General features: G+C 33.4%; 1 protein-coding gene across 1 annotated transcript in view; it reads left to right on the top strand.

Annotated features, from left to right (window-relative positions):
• LOC128858427 (probable serine/threonine-protein kinase DDB_G0282963) overlaps positions 1–4,225 on the top strand; it is a 120,427-nt gene extending 116,202 nt beyond the window's left edge. The window contains exons 4-5 of the mRNA XM_054094691.1: positions 856–921; positions 1,152–4,225. Coding sequence (XP_053950666.1) covers positions 856–921; positions 1,152–1,325 — 240 coding nt within the window. The 3' untranslated portion in view covers positions 1,326–4,225. The remainder of the gene's footprint in view (positions 1–855; positions 922–1,151) is intronic.
• The last annotated feature ends 10,801 nt before the right edge of the window (positions 4,226–15,026 follow it).

The raw sequence follows: 15,026 nt of genomic DNA, 5'->3' as shown, positions 1-15,026 counted from the left end.
TCAACTTCAGCAAGGAAATCATATAAAAGAAATTTTTTTTAAACTTAAGAAGGCAATAAAATAAAATAATCTTTAAATCTATAGTGTTTTATTACAAAAAGTCAAATGTGTCATATAGAGTCATATAGAGCTGATATAGGAATTTCAATTACAGATTTGAAATTTTCATTAAAAATTGGATTGTATCATAACCCAATCATCAGAAATGCTGTTGTGCAGTGTAATTTATGAAGGAAGTAGAGCTCAGAGAAATACTCTGAATCCATGAAGGGGGCACAATAAATCTTTCAGATTGCAATGTTAAATCTCCTCATAATAATAACTGCATTCAAATTTTGTCATTTTCTGAACTGAAATTCAATTCAGTTTTGCAATGTTCGATAAGCCACAAATATTTTCCATTTCAGTTGTTTTGATTACGTAAAAATGGGTGTAGTAATTTAATATCCGAACTAAAATTATATGCGTGACATTAACCAATTCACAGACAATCGCTTAAATATAAAATCGAAATTGAATTGCCACTGGTCGAATATTAGAAGTAACATTTCTATTATTTATGATATATGTACTTGTATTAGCCTGACTTATATGAATGGATGAATGAGTGCATTTGAGTTATTGAATTTAAATTGATAATTTCTTTAAAATACCAACAATGCCGGAGATATTAAAATTTTCCATAGTCATTAGCGCAATGGAAAAATATATTTCTATGAAAATCAGACGCTCAACAACATACAAAACAAATCAATTTGAAACCAATGCGAACAAGTTTCCTTCTTAAGTATTTCATATCATCAACACATATGGCTAACCATTTATTCATACATTACTTTATTTTTTTTTTTTCAGGATGCTGACACCGTGGAACGACTCAACGAATCTGGTGAACTGCGCCAGTTGCTCAAACCATACAAGGTAAGTCTGACGGCCGACTTACTGGCCTGAGGAAATGCCTACACGCGCTAGCCAATCCATCTAATTGATAATGACATTTGTCAATGCGGCATGTGAGCGCCTTTTCATGGCCATTTTAAAAGAATGCTAACAGTACCAAGTGTGCGCGTTTAATAATACATTTGTTAATTTTGTTGTATATTTTTTTATAATATATTATTTCTTCTTTTCATTTTCGCTGTTATTCTCAGTCAATTGCCACCACGTTCACTTGTCAAACATGCGGCGGCTACCGCCTACTGCCGTGTCCCTCGTGCAATGGCTCAAAGAAATCGGTGCATCGAAATCACTTTACAGCTGAATTTGTGGCACTGAAATGCATGAATTGTGATGAAGTGGGACTGGTTAAATGTCACAATTGTTAAGCAGCGAGTCTAACGAGGAGGAGGAGTAAATGAAGCCTGCAGCTACTTGCATACATAGTTTAGCGATTAATTAACAGGCGGCAGCAATGAAGCTTAATGGACAGCTAACAGGCAATTGACGATTGTCATATGGCGGAGAGAAGTACTAAATACGATGGCGCGCCACGTGCATATATAGGTAGAATTAATTACTAACTACTTCTAACTAAGTTAAGCAACGAAATAGTCACTCAATATTTTTTATGGTTTCTTTATTTTTCTTTAAACACTAAGTTTTTTTTTTTGTTTTGCTATTGCGTTGCTTATAAGTAGGATTACGCTTCTTCTTTTTTATTATTGTTTTTATTTTAAATATATCAGTAGTGCAATAGCGCAATTTATTGTTAAGAAATACATATTTACATACATATTTTTATAAAAGACACAACCATGAACTAATTATTGGATAGCAATTCAAACAAAAATATTTAACGAACGATTGCTTTGCTGACCTTAGCAATATTTATTGTTTTTTTTTTAATTGTTTAATTAACTCTATCTATTTACATATGTAAATTTATATTGTACAATATAATTAAAAGTACGTGTACACAAAAGTCTTCGATTTGATTGACGGTCACGAGGGTATTCGAATTTATTGTATATCGTCGATTGTTTAAACTGCAAATATGACGGTTGTGATAATTTAACACAGATATTAGAAAACAACTAAAAACAAATAAAAGGCAGATAAGAAGAATAAAGTATTGGTTAAAAAATGTTAATTTTAACTTTATAGAAATCCACAATAATATAATCTGCACGTATGCAAATATGAAAACTCAAACATCATTTCATTAGACCAGTTCACGCTTGCTTGTGTATGAGATTAGCCTGTTCATACCTGTTCTTTCAAATGCTAAATTCGTAAACAACATTATTTTAAGAATTTTACAAATTTTTCATCTTTTCTTACACATACCAGGCCAGTTAACGTTTGTTTTTTTATGAGGTGTTAGTCATTTTCGACCTTTGACAGTGCGAAGTGTTTGTGTGGCGCAGTATAGATATTTCTAAAGTGTAAAAAAATATTCTTTGAAAATGTAAAATAGAAAACAGCTTGGATTCAATAATTTAGAAAAATAATGCATATTTAATCACCCATAATTACTATTTCCTATTAAATAGAGATACTACTGTGATCAAACTAAAATATAGCCTTCCAATTTAAACTTCGGAGGTGCATATTTCGACTTCACAAATATATATACTTTTTTTTGCTTGATTGGTTCTAGTTGGAAGACTTACATATATATTTTGAAAGGAAATTGGCTAATCAGTACAATATTTGGTATAAAAAATTTTAAAAAACAAATTAACAAAATCACTTTAACTCAAAAAACAGTATACAAATTAAAACAAAACCTTTTTTAAAGAGATTTTTGACAACATTTCGGCATAATTCGCGCTTTACATTGCCAATTTCACGCTGAATTTTATTCTTCAAAACTTCAGTTGTTGTTAACATCTCGATATCGCAATCCTTTGGCTGTAAACGCGTATTTAGAGAAATATAAAAATGTATCTGAATTTTCCAATACCCAAATAAGGCATTTGTTTGTGTTTATGTAGTCACTCAAATTGAAAAAACCGTCCGCTCCGTAGTAACTATTAATTATTTTCATAAGGTTTTCGCGCGAAATCGAACTAATTTTAGTAAATTGTGGGTTTTTTACTTAACATATATAAAAAAAAACGCCATCGAACTGTGACAACAAAAGTTTCTTATTCAATTAATTTAATTTTTGAAGAATACCATCGTCCACCTACACAAGTGAGAGTAAATTGGCTTAATACAAAAATAACTGCAAAAAGGCTAATTTTACTGGTTTTAAACACATACTATTGCGTATAAGCATACCGAATGTAAAATAAAGATTTTATTAAAAATTAAACACATAATGTATACTAATAAATAATTAAAAGACTCAATTTGAACCAGATCAAAAGAAAAGAATAATTAATTTCTAAATTTCTAAATGATATTTCTACCGAAAAGTCGATATATTTAGAACTACTTACAAACATTAAGTTCGATATAAAAATACATTTTGTGGTAGCAGTTCTTTAAAAGACAAACTGACAATTAAAAAATGTATGCGACAGCAAGCAATCTAGTTTTTAAGAGGAATGACTAGCAGCGATCCTCAATCCTTCAGTATATTTATGTCCTCGTGCGCCATTTTCCCTCCCAAAAAGTATTCCTGTTTATTGATTTTTTGATGTAAATAATCAAAAAAATACATAAAAGCCCACTTTTTATATACACCCAAACACATACATATTTTTAAGCACTTGATGGCCCGATAATAAGTATAAGCAAATGTTATTCTATACACAATCAGTTCTATCTAATACGAGTATATGCATATATGTAGTTAAAATTGACGCAAAAAGGGTTCGTTAAAAATAATAATACATATATTCTAAAACAATTTTTTTAAATATTTGTATGTATGTATAGTTTACACCAAAATAGTTTGATAGTTAATTTATAGGCAAGACCATTTGCAAGCATATATACATATGTATGTCCTACATATATTACATATCTTATATATTGATCTAGCCATAATTCTACTAAAATATAATCGTGTCTTATATCAGAGAAAATAATTAAGGAATAAAACTAAGTTAGAGTGGCGCTAGCTGCGTTTGACATTGTTGCTTTAATGCGAGCTCTGTGAAGTACCATAAGAGCTTACATACATACATATGTATTATATTAAAAAGTCGAATCGAATAAAAACGTGTCTCGTAGTGCCTCTCTAAAATAAAGAAGCATCATTTATGCAAAAAAGCGATTATTTTTGTGAAACGATTTTAGAAATAAAGCGAATAAAGTAAAGTAATTAATATAGTAAAAACCATATTGCATTTCTTTTATTTTATGATGTCCATACTTATAATAATCCAGAAACATCTGAGTTTTATAGCGCCGAATTTAATGGAGGTATTCGTCGGTCGCCATAGTCACATGGATTGGTGCGTGACTACCATTCGGAATTGCATAGGTGCGAATCTCCGTACATGAAACGCCAAATGAGAGAAAAAGCTTTTTCTTATAGCAATCGCCCCTCGGCAGGCAGTGGCAAACCTCCGAGTGTATTTCTGCCATAACCACGCCACGCAAACCACAAATAGGAGGATGAGCTCGGCCAAACACTCAAAAAGGATATAAGCGCTAGTTATACATATTTATTCTTATTTATGAGTATATTTTCGTCAAAATGAGTGAACGGCTTCGAAAGTGAACAAAAAAGCTGATTAGCCTAAAAGAACAACAAAATGTGCTTGGAATAAAAGTACCACCTATCAGCGCTTCTGCAGTCTAAAAGGTTGAGTAGATTTAAGTGGTTAGCTTGTAAGAGTTATAATGCAACCCAACTTTATGCTTGTTTGTTTTTTGTTTTCATTTGCTTATTCACATAAATTTAGTCTACTAAAATACAAGCAAGTAAAAAGTTTGTTACTAAAATCACTAAAAATTAATTACAAAAACTTCGGAAAGTAAGAGATACAAAATAAAAGTTAAAAGTTATTTAATTCACTAAGTGCACGTGTAATTGGGGTATTACGTGTATACCCTGCGTTCCAACTAGCAACATAAAAAGGAAGTAATACTCGTAGGCTTTTCTGCGGGACATTAAAATTTATATCATCTAACATAACAATATTAAACAGAAAGGATAGTGGGAGTGCAGTTCTTCTACCTTCTAAGTTCTTAAGGCTTATTAGAAGCAGGCGAGAGTTATAAGAAGGCGTAGGCTCAAAAAAATTCAAAAATCACAAAACAAATTTAGAAAAGAACTTTCGAGCATGCTCGTTCTGATTAATAGAATTTTTTTGACCTCTAACGAAAGTAGCATATTCCAAATTGGAACATACAAAAGACGTGTATGGCAGTTTAAATGCTTACGGATCAGAGAACTGTTCACTGCTCCACCTAGTAAAGCCTAATGTTGAATAAGACATAACAATATGGTCAATATGACTATTAAATGTGGAATTTGGTGAAAAAATAGTGCCAAAATATTTTGTTTCATCAACGGTTTCTAACAAAGTCTTAGATCAACAACCGAGTCAACAAAACATTATGAATTATTGCAAAAGTGATTGAAGAAACTACAGAGAAAAGATACTCAATTAAGTTTTAACAAATTTTCAAGACTTCGTCCGTATCTGCCACCAATGTAAAAGTTACTTTATCTTCAATCAACACAGCATCTCTTGCAGTTTGGAACAGCGGCATGGCTGCGAATTTTATAAGTCAAAATGTAAACAAAACTTAGCTTGTTTCATAGCTCTCAGTTTTATTCCTATAACTGTTAAAAAGGGCGTTCAATAAGATAACTTACACTTCAAGTAACTTCAAAATGTATTTCAGACTACTTTCTCAATTTGGCGAATATCCTTAATGACTACAAATTTTTGGTTCTATGTTTCCTCACGCTGAACGGATTGTGTTGGAATTGGCTTTCTCATACCAACTGACCTTCAACAACAAGCTAAATTGTTTTTGTACCAGGAGTTTCCTTCTCCAATTCTCTGCAACTGTGGCAAATATTATTGCCGCGTGTTCCTCTACCTTCCAGTATCCTGTAAGAATCGCGGTTAGTCTGGAGATTTGGGTCGACCGTACGTAAGCAGTTGTTTGGTCTTTGATACGTTGCCTTCCCGTACATGGTATAGCTAGGTAGTTCCTTTCATCATCTACTTGCAATACTGTAACAGCGAGGCTCTATTTCCGCCTTAATCCGGCTGAAGGGAACTTCTACTAGTTCTGCTTAAATCAAGCTAAAGGAGGATGCTAACCTATCAAGCTCATTCGCCTCCTCGTCACCCTCGATGTTCCTATGGTATGGAACCCATAATAGAGCGATATCGAACCGTTGACTAAGTGAGCTGAGTTCTTCTATGCACTCCATTACAAGTTTGTAAGTTCTGATGACTTAATTTACTAATTTTATAGAAGCCTGACTATCCGGGAAATTGGTTATTTTGGCTTCGGCGAATGCTAGCGATTCTGCCTGGAGTACGCTGTCTTTATCTGGAAGGTGCATTTAATTGGATAGAAATTCGCCTCCATATCCAATCTGCTCTAGATGGAAATACCAGAAATCTTTAATTAAGTGGTGGTATTAGCTGGATGATAGTCTTCCCGAAGAATTCTACTCTTACCAAACGTTCTAGTGGTGCAGGTCACTATTTCTTTGAGCCTTGTCCCTTTAGTTGCATGTGGGCATTTGATATGAAAATCTATTGGTAATAAATGACTAATTAAGTGGAACACATCACTTGGACTCGAGCATATTGCCCCTGTTACTAGAATACAAGGTAAACTTTATGTCATCCCGAGTTTGGTTTGTTTGTGGCTTTTAGCCAGGGCAGGTCACCAAACGAATGACCCTCAAATAGTATGCTTCAATTAATTCCGTAAATATGTTATTATTGCTTCAATGGGCCATTTCGTATCAACTGAGCCAAAGTGTATTTTTTTACTCCTGCTCTGAATTATGTTGTAGCGGTTGTCTACTATGGGAACCAACTGGTTCCGAATTTCCATAGTATTGAGTCCTTCCAACACATTAAAAAAAAGTCAATGCATGGGAATACCCATCTCTACATAACAATAATCAGTAGTGAGTTATTTCAAAATCTGGCGACTCCATTTAGTTTTACACTAATGGATACAAGCTTGAAAACAAAGTCGGCAGAGGTGTCTATGCTGAAAAACTGCATACATACATACATACATACATACACACGTACATACATACATATATAGGTATGCAGGCATCTTTCCGTCTTCCAAACTATTGCAGCATATTTCATGCCGATCTGCTGGCAATATAAGAAGCTGTTTACTGTCTACCACCAAGAACTGTCAGCAGAAACAAGAAACCTCTCTGAAGGATCAGGAAGAGGTGAGGCAAGCCTCTCACTTCCTGCAAACTCAGGCTCAGGGACTTCTTCTTCAAAGGTATGGCCGCCCTGCATTATCTAGAACAAGGAAAAGATTGTAGGTGCAGGGGCTTTTAAAAGAATTGCTTGCAGCGGCGATGTTGAAGATACGGCAGCTGCAAAAGTTCGTTGAATCAATGAACTGCTTTAAGGATGAGTAGACAATTTGGAACCATGTGGTATTACAGTGAGCTCATTTCTAAGCTGTCAACATTACCAGCAGCCATCTTTAAATATATGTGCATATATCGGGCGTTTTTTTAAGAGCTTGAGAACTTAAAATGAGAATACAAAACAGAAATATTGTTGGAATGAATTTTTTTATTGTAATCTGGTAGATAATTTCATGGCACCTATTCTTTGAATATGATATCCAGCATATGTCCACCGCGAATACGAGTTACATGTACCATTCGATCAGTACAATTTTTGAATACTCTTTCCAATAAATATGGCCGTATGTCGCCAATGGTGACTGGGATATTGCAATAAATCGATTGTTAAGCGCGCATACAGCAATTTTTGCCATGTCGTTGGAAGCAAATTTCGTGATTCTTTGTCTGAACAATTTTTAGAAACTAAGATTCGGTCAGCATAGCTCATTTCGAAAGAAATAAGGACCGTTGAACTTCGGAAACAGATTTATTCATTTTTTGTAAGTAAATTTCCACAATTTGAAAGCGTTTTTGTGCCGTTAAACAATTCATGATGATTTTCCAAACCTTAATGAACAGAAATATTAGTACGGTTTGTCATACTCAGCTGTCAAACCATAGTTATCTCATGCAGCAAAAAAAGCACCCGATAGATACAAGTACGTGTAATGTTAAGTGTTTTTTTATTTATTTTGCAAAGCTATTTTTTCAGTTATAATATGTTGTAAATCTTAGGCACATGCAATTAATAATTTAAAAGTTATAGGCTTTTTTGTTGACAGCAAATGTGTTTCATGGGAAAAATGCGTCAAACTCTCTGAGAAAACCAGTTTAGCATCTCAAATATTACTACTCGTAGTAGCTACCTTGAATCTCACCATATAGAGTCGAATTTGTAGAGCTGTCATTTAATAACCCATACTTTATTATCTTGTATAGTTTTAGATTTATAAAAATAATTTTTATTCACTATCCTTTTTGAAACTTTAAGGCCCTTTAGAAAAAATTCAGTCGTTCTTTAAAAAAAAGAACTAAGCACGCACCTTTATTATATTTGAGCTTTATCTTTGCGCGTATATCGATATCCTCACATGTGATTTGGCTTTTCACACGTTAATAAAAGCTTAATATATATGAAAAACTGATCATATCTAAGTATAAAGTTAGAGCAATATTGTCAAGTTTCATAGACACTACCTAAGAATATTTAGATAAATTCCTATTTGAGCCCTTGATTTTGAAAGTCGACTAAGTCAAAATTTTTAAAAATCGAGTTTATCAGCTACTTGTTATCTAATCCTAATGAACTAACATAATCTGAAGAGATTAGCAGTATGCCATGAAAATTAACTCGTAAAATTGAGTGTATTTTTTGGTTGTTAAACAAAATACGGAAACTGTTCATTTTGATAGTCGACTAAGTCAGTTCGTTGAGAAATTTTGGAAAATAAATAATAATTTTGTAATGCCTTCAGATAACGATTCAGGTATGATCAAGTAATCATTTAAATGTAAAAACGTACTATTTATAGTTAATTGTAGACATTGTACTGCGAAGAAGTTTAAGTAATGCTCCCAAGCAATGGAAACGAATAAGAGCAACATCGTCTTCAGATGAATCAACTGATACTGTGAAAGTGAATTCGGAACCCCTACAAATGGAAGAAATCAACATGAAATCAAGAAAGTGGAGCCGAAATCAACTTAATTATGCACAAAATATAAGAACAATGAAGAGAAATAGTGGAGAGGAATATGAAACAAAAAAGTCTAAGCTTGTGAGTGGTAAACTTTTCGAACATAAAGATTGCCGTTGTTCCAAACAATGTATAAATGCAATTGGATATGAAGATAGGAAAGCAAATTTTGATTTTTTTTGGAAATTAGCAAGTTTTGAAAAACAGAATTTGTTTCTGCACGGTTTGGTTCGAAAACTATTGTCACACGATAACTAACTAAACACAATAATTGCATCACCTCATTGCTTCGTTTGCTGTCTTGCTAGCGATGCACACGCCACCAAGTAAGTGCATAAATCTGGCAGCACTCTACAGACAGAAAAAGAAACGAAAGAAATCAACGCAACAAGTCAAAAAGGCAAAGAAATCTACATGCATATTATTCTTAAGTGAACTATACTATGTGGTTTTTGTATGCTAAAACTGTTTGTCTAAAATGAAGCTTTTTTAAAATTAATTTCAATAAATGAATAACGTGGTATCGCCTGACACTATCAATAAAGCAAAGACGACCCAGAAATGAAGAAGGATATATGAGAAAATGTAGTTATAAGTATCATATAAATTTACGGAATTCAAAAGTTTCCATTTGTAGAACTTTTTTTTTTTTGGATACTTTTAAAATATCTTACGGAAGATTAAACGGTGCCTTAAATGCCAAATCAGCTGGAATGGATTTACGTGGCAAAATGCTTGGTTCATCTAGAAAAACAGATGAAGATAAAATTAAAGTGGTACGAGAACATATTCTGAGTTTTCCAGCATGTGAAAGCCATTACACGAGATCACATCACACTTCAGGTCGAAAGTATTTAAGTGCTGACTTAGATATCCGAAAAATGTATGAGCTGTATGTGAAAAAATGTGATGAAAATAATATATCACGTGTGAAGGAGTGGACTTACAGGAAAATTTTCAATACGGAGTTCAACTTAAATTTTCATACTCCTCGTAAAGACACTTGCCAAAAGTGTGATTCACTAAAACTAAAAATAGAAGCATCCGGTACGAAGACGAGAAGTTGCATCTTATGGAAATTCGTGATTCACATCTTATCAGTGCCGAACAGGCCAGAAAAAGTTTAACAGATGACATACAAAAAGCAAAAGATAACCCGAGTGAATATTACGGTTTCACATTTGATCTACAGAAAGCACTTGCGTATCCAAAACTTTCTGTTTCGGTAGCTTATTATAAGCGCAACATGTATGTATACAATTTGGGGTTTCATAATTTCCACAATGAAAATGCTAAAATGTATGTATGGGATGAAACAATCGCTTCAAGAGGATCACAGGAAGTTGCGTCCTGCATCTTAAAGCACATTCAGGACATTACCACTCAAAAGCATGTCATAGCTTACAGTGATGCCTGCACAGGACAAAATCGTAACATCAATATAGCTTTAGTTTGGTTAAAAATTAGACAGTCATCTGATAACAATGTTGAAACTGTTGATCATAAATTTATGGTATCCGGCCATTCTTTTTTGCCAAATGATCGCGATTTTGGTATGATAGAAACTAAAATTAAAAAATCGAATTATTTATACATACCTGAGCATTATTATAATTTAATAGAAGTATGTAAAAAAAAAAACCCATTTTTGGTGGTACAAATGGCTCAGAAAAATTTCATTTCGACAAAACAACTAAAATATTCAACGAATAATAGAAAGAAAAACACCAATGAAGAAGCTGTGTCTTGGCCAAAAATTCAATGGATCAGATTTCTAAAAAATTCTCCATATAAGATGTTTTATAAAACTTCCTTAGATGACAATTCCGAATTCAAAATATTAGACCTCTCACCTAAAATAGGAAGACCTAAAATATACAAAAATATTGATTTGCCTCCATTGTACACAACTATTAGACCAATAACAAAAGAAAAACATAAAGATATGATGGATTTACTACCCTATATCCCACCAATTTTTCACAAACACTTTACTTCCCTAAATATGTATTAACAAATAATTTACTTTGTTACAATGAAATGAGTTTGAATAAAATGTTAATTACTAATAAAAATGTTTCCTTGGAATAAATCATTTATAAAGTCATTCTGTTAATTTTGAAAGTCGACTAAGTCATTTGCAACCTTTCAAAAGCACATATCCAGTTAAAAATGGTTATAAATTTCACAACCATAATAAGTTCTTGTTTGTTGGCACTACTTTACTGTCGAAAAATCTTTTTCCATAGTGCAAAAATATTTTTTAATCCTTTAAAACGCAAAACTCTAATTATCTCGAAACAAGGAAAATATGACTTAGTCGACTTTCAAAATCAAGGGCTCGTTTATGTGTGTATGTACAGATATGTGATTGATGTTCACAGCTCATTCTTAGTTACTCACATATGTACGTATGTTAATTCGACGACTGCTCAATCTCGCAGAAATCTAGACAGAAAAGTTGTAAATGTACAAACATTGTTAAATATTGAAGGCGTTTCATTGCTGAAGAGTTTATTTGCATACTAACTACTTAATTGTTCTGGTATAATTGTTTGTTTTCTTCACTTCAGTTGTTATCGCTGCTGATCATTCGTAAGTGATGTGCTAGATTTTTCAATAATTTGAAGGCCGCAAAAACTTTTGCTCGTGGCAAAATATATAATCAAAATAACAAAAACTAAATACGCAGTAAATAAATAAAAACAAAAACTCAAACATAGCAGAAATTACAGCGTTAGTAACAACCCACTAATAACAGCGCAAACAATGTTAAATTACACAAACAACCAAGCTTACAATTTGCAGCGAACACGGCAAGAAAAATTACTACGAGCTCAATGGCAACAACTATAAGAGAAACTGCAACAGCAATGCAAATAGTTGTCAGTAAACCCAAAAAACAATGGAAAAACAAAAAACAGCACGTCATGTTGAAAAAAAGTTTGCGAATAGTTAAAGGGGTTTTCAACAAGGGCTAACATATTCTCTCTAAGCTTAACACAGAGAGTACTTACTACAAAGCAGTGAAATTTCACCAAAGACATGCATTCGGCTTGCCATTAAATGTTGCTAGCAACATTGATTAACAAACAAGGAGTGGAACGTCAAACTTATAAGCATAGCCCCAGAAGTAATTAGCGAATTTTGGTTAGAAAAAATATTAAGACAGAAAAAAGAAGATTTACTTACACTCTTTGCGAAGACGACTCGAACTCAGGCACTTCGCTTGCAAACGAACTGTCTGTTTTCGCTCAATTTTAAATGGCATGCGTGCTTTTAATAGATGTGAATAAATGTTGCCTGCATCTTGCGCGGTGTTTTCACAGCGTGTTCTGAGTTCTACTTAACCGTGAGATACATACTAAATTTCACGCATATTTCACGGCACTGCATTTTGTATCGATTTTGGCAGCCATTTAACGTGAAACGCGAACTTAGTACTATGCTTAAGTAGGGAATTCATTGTCATTTATATGAATAACGGGGACACTTTTCCTGACGGATTCGTGATTTCATTGTCGGCTTGTTGGCATATACCAAGGACTTAACTTAAAAAAAAGTGATGCGCTCATTCGACTGGGCCATTTCTCGTGGTTATATGGATACCGAGCTTCCGCTTCAATATTTTGATGGAATTACCCATCACTGATGTCAAGTCCATTCAATTCTGAACCCATTGACTTTATTGAACTTAACGCGGCGAGAATTTGCATCAGCTAAAAAATAGGGAATTACCACAACTCCACCATAAAATGCACATCAAACGGTCACTTTTTGTGGATGCAATAGATTTTTTTAAAGCACATACATGTATGTGTCGCTATGGGTTACTATATAGTAACGCCATACAAGACACAACTAAGCACCTTAGATGCTAAGGTGTTGATAAAGACAAAAATTAGCAGATTTTTAATCGCATTGTAAGCACAAAAATCGTTAGTTTATTTGCGTATTTAGAGCATTGCAAGTATATTTTACATTTATATCGATTTGCTATGTGGGAGAAAAGATATATGATTTCCCTTGGAAGAAGCACTCAGTGACTAGTACAAATATGAATAGTTTGCTAAGCTCTTTTTAATGAATGGTAATGATAATATAAGCACTTATTTGATACTCAGCTGTCTTGCAAGGTGAATATTTTTCCTTTAAAAGCTGTCTGCGGCGGTAATAATATTTTTGATATTGGTTACACTAAATAAAAACTCTCTAGACGTTTTAGATATAATGTCAATGGTACGAATGCATTGAAGTTGTAGTCCCAAACTTAACAACAACTTTTGGTTATAAAATTTGCAGTTACAAAGTTTTTCGATGAAACCATTATTTTTTTCAAACCCGATTGATTATGCAGAACCCAATAGATGATGGTTCGCCGCTTTAAAAGATGAAGCGACTTCTCTGTTTTGTATTCAATATCTTTACTCAAAATTCGTCACGATATGGTTTGGGAGATTTCCAATACCTGTAAATGGAATGGTTTCGTATTATTAAGACTATGTTCGAGCTGGGGCTACTAAAATTTAAATTGAGTTTGGTATTGACACACATACAATTTGGCTTACACAATTAGAATTTGCAAGCTGACAGTATTCGATCATTATTTGTGAAAAATTTGGTGTGAGGAAAATGCAGGGAAACCTAACTTTAGAAACAATTGTATTAGCTTATAGTAGACATATTAAACTTTCCATTGAATATAAATGTCTTTAGCCTGGCTTTGTTCAGAAAAAAATAAGGGTAACTTGCTCCTTGCACAGATGGCGTTGATCAGTACCAGCAGCGCCGTCAGAATTGTAAAAGGCTTCGTTTATTTAGGAACCAGCATTAACACAGATAATAATGTTAGTCTTGAAATCTAACGGAGCATCACATGCCAATAAGGGCTACTTTAAACTAAGTAGGTAGTAGTAAAGATCTTTCCCAACGAACAAAAATAATAGTTTGTACGTTTGTCATCCTGCCCTTCCTATTTAATAAAGTTTCCTTTATTATAAAATTTGTTTAAATTTACTCAACGCGAATTTTGTCAAACTCCATTGCGTCGTTTATTATCTATTTGACTTTAATGTCATTTCATTTCCTTATTGAACAGACTTCACAGAGTGACTGAAATTTATTGTCAATTAAGTATATTTATAGGCTAAATTTGGCTACAATTAAGGCTTATATATGGTTTTTTAATAGGTGCGCTTTAACTTTTTTCCGATAGGGAGGGCGAACGACGCAATATTTTTTATTTTTCGCTTGTCATTTGTAAACTTCATTATTATACATTTCATCATGGAACGCTACACACTTGAGCAATGATTGCAAATCGTGCAAATTTTTTATGAAAATAATCGTTCTGTTGCTGCTACTTTAAGAGCATTACGGCCATTTTACGGTCCATTTAACAAGCCGTCCCATTTTGGGGTTATGTGAAGTCATTGGTCCACAGTAACAAGACGGCGACGATTTGTGAGCTCAGAGCCAATATTGAACGCGAAATTGCTGGAGTTTCGGCCGATTTATGCAAAAGAGTGGTCGAAAATTGGGTTCAACGATTGGACTTCGTAAAACGTGCACGCGGTGGTCCTGCAAAAGAAATCGAATTTCATACTTAAATGTATATGTTCAAACTCGATAATAAAAAAAAAATTAGCTAAAAAAGTCAAACCGTTTGTGTTTTATTCAAAAAAGTTCAAAAGTTGAAGCGCTCTTACTGAAAAACCCTATATATATATTAGGCCGGGTCGATTTGTGGGGAGCCAAAAAAATCGCCCATTGCTCTGTGAAAATCATATTCTAGGGATCCCCTAGGGGACATCAGAATTCGTTTTAGAGGTATGGTTCCTTCGGCA

This window comes from Anastrepha ludens, chromosome 3, assembly GCF_028408465.1.
Source record: "Anastrepha ludens isolate Willacy chromosome 3, idAnaLude1.1, whole genome shotgun sequence".
In the NCBI taxonomy this organism is placed as follows: Eukaryota; Metazoa; Arthropoda; class Insecta; order Diptera; family Tephritidae; genus Anastrepha; species Anastrepha ludens.
This window is presented reverse-complemented; position numbering and strand designations above follow the sequence as displayed.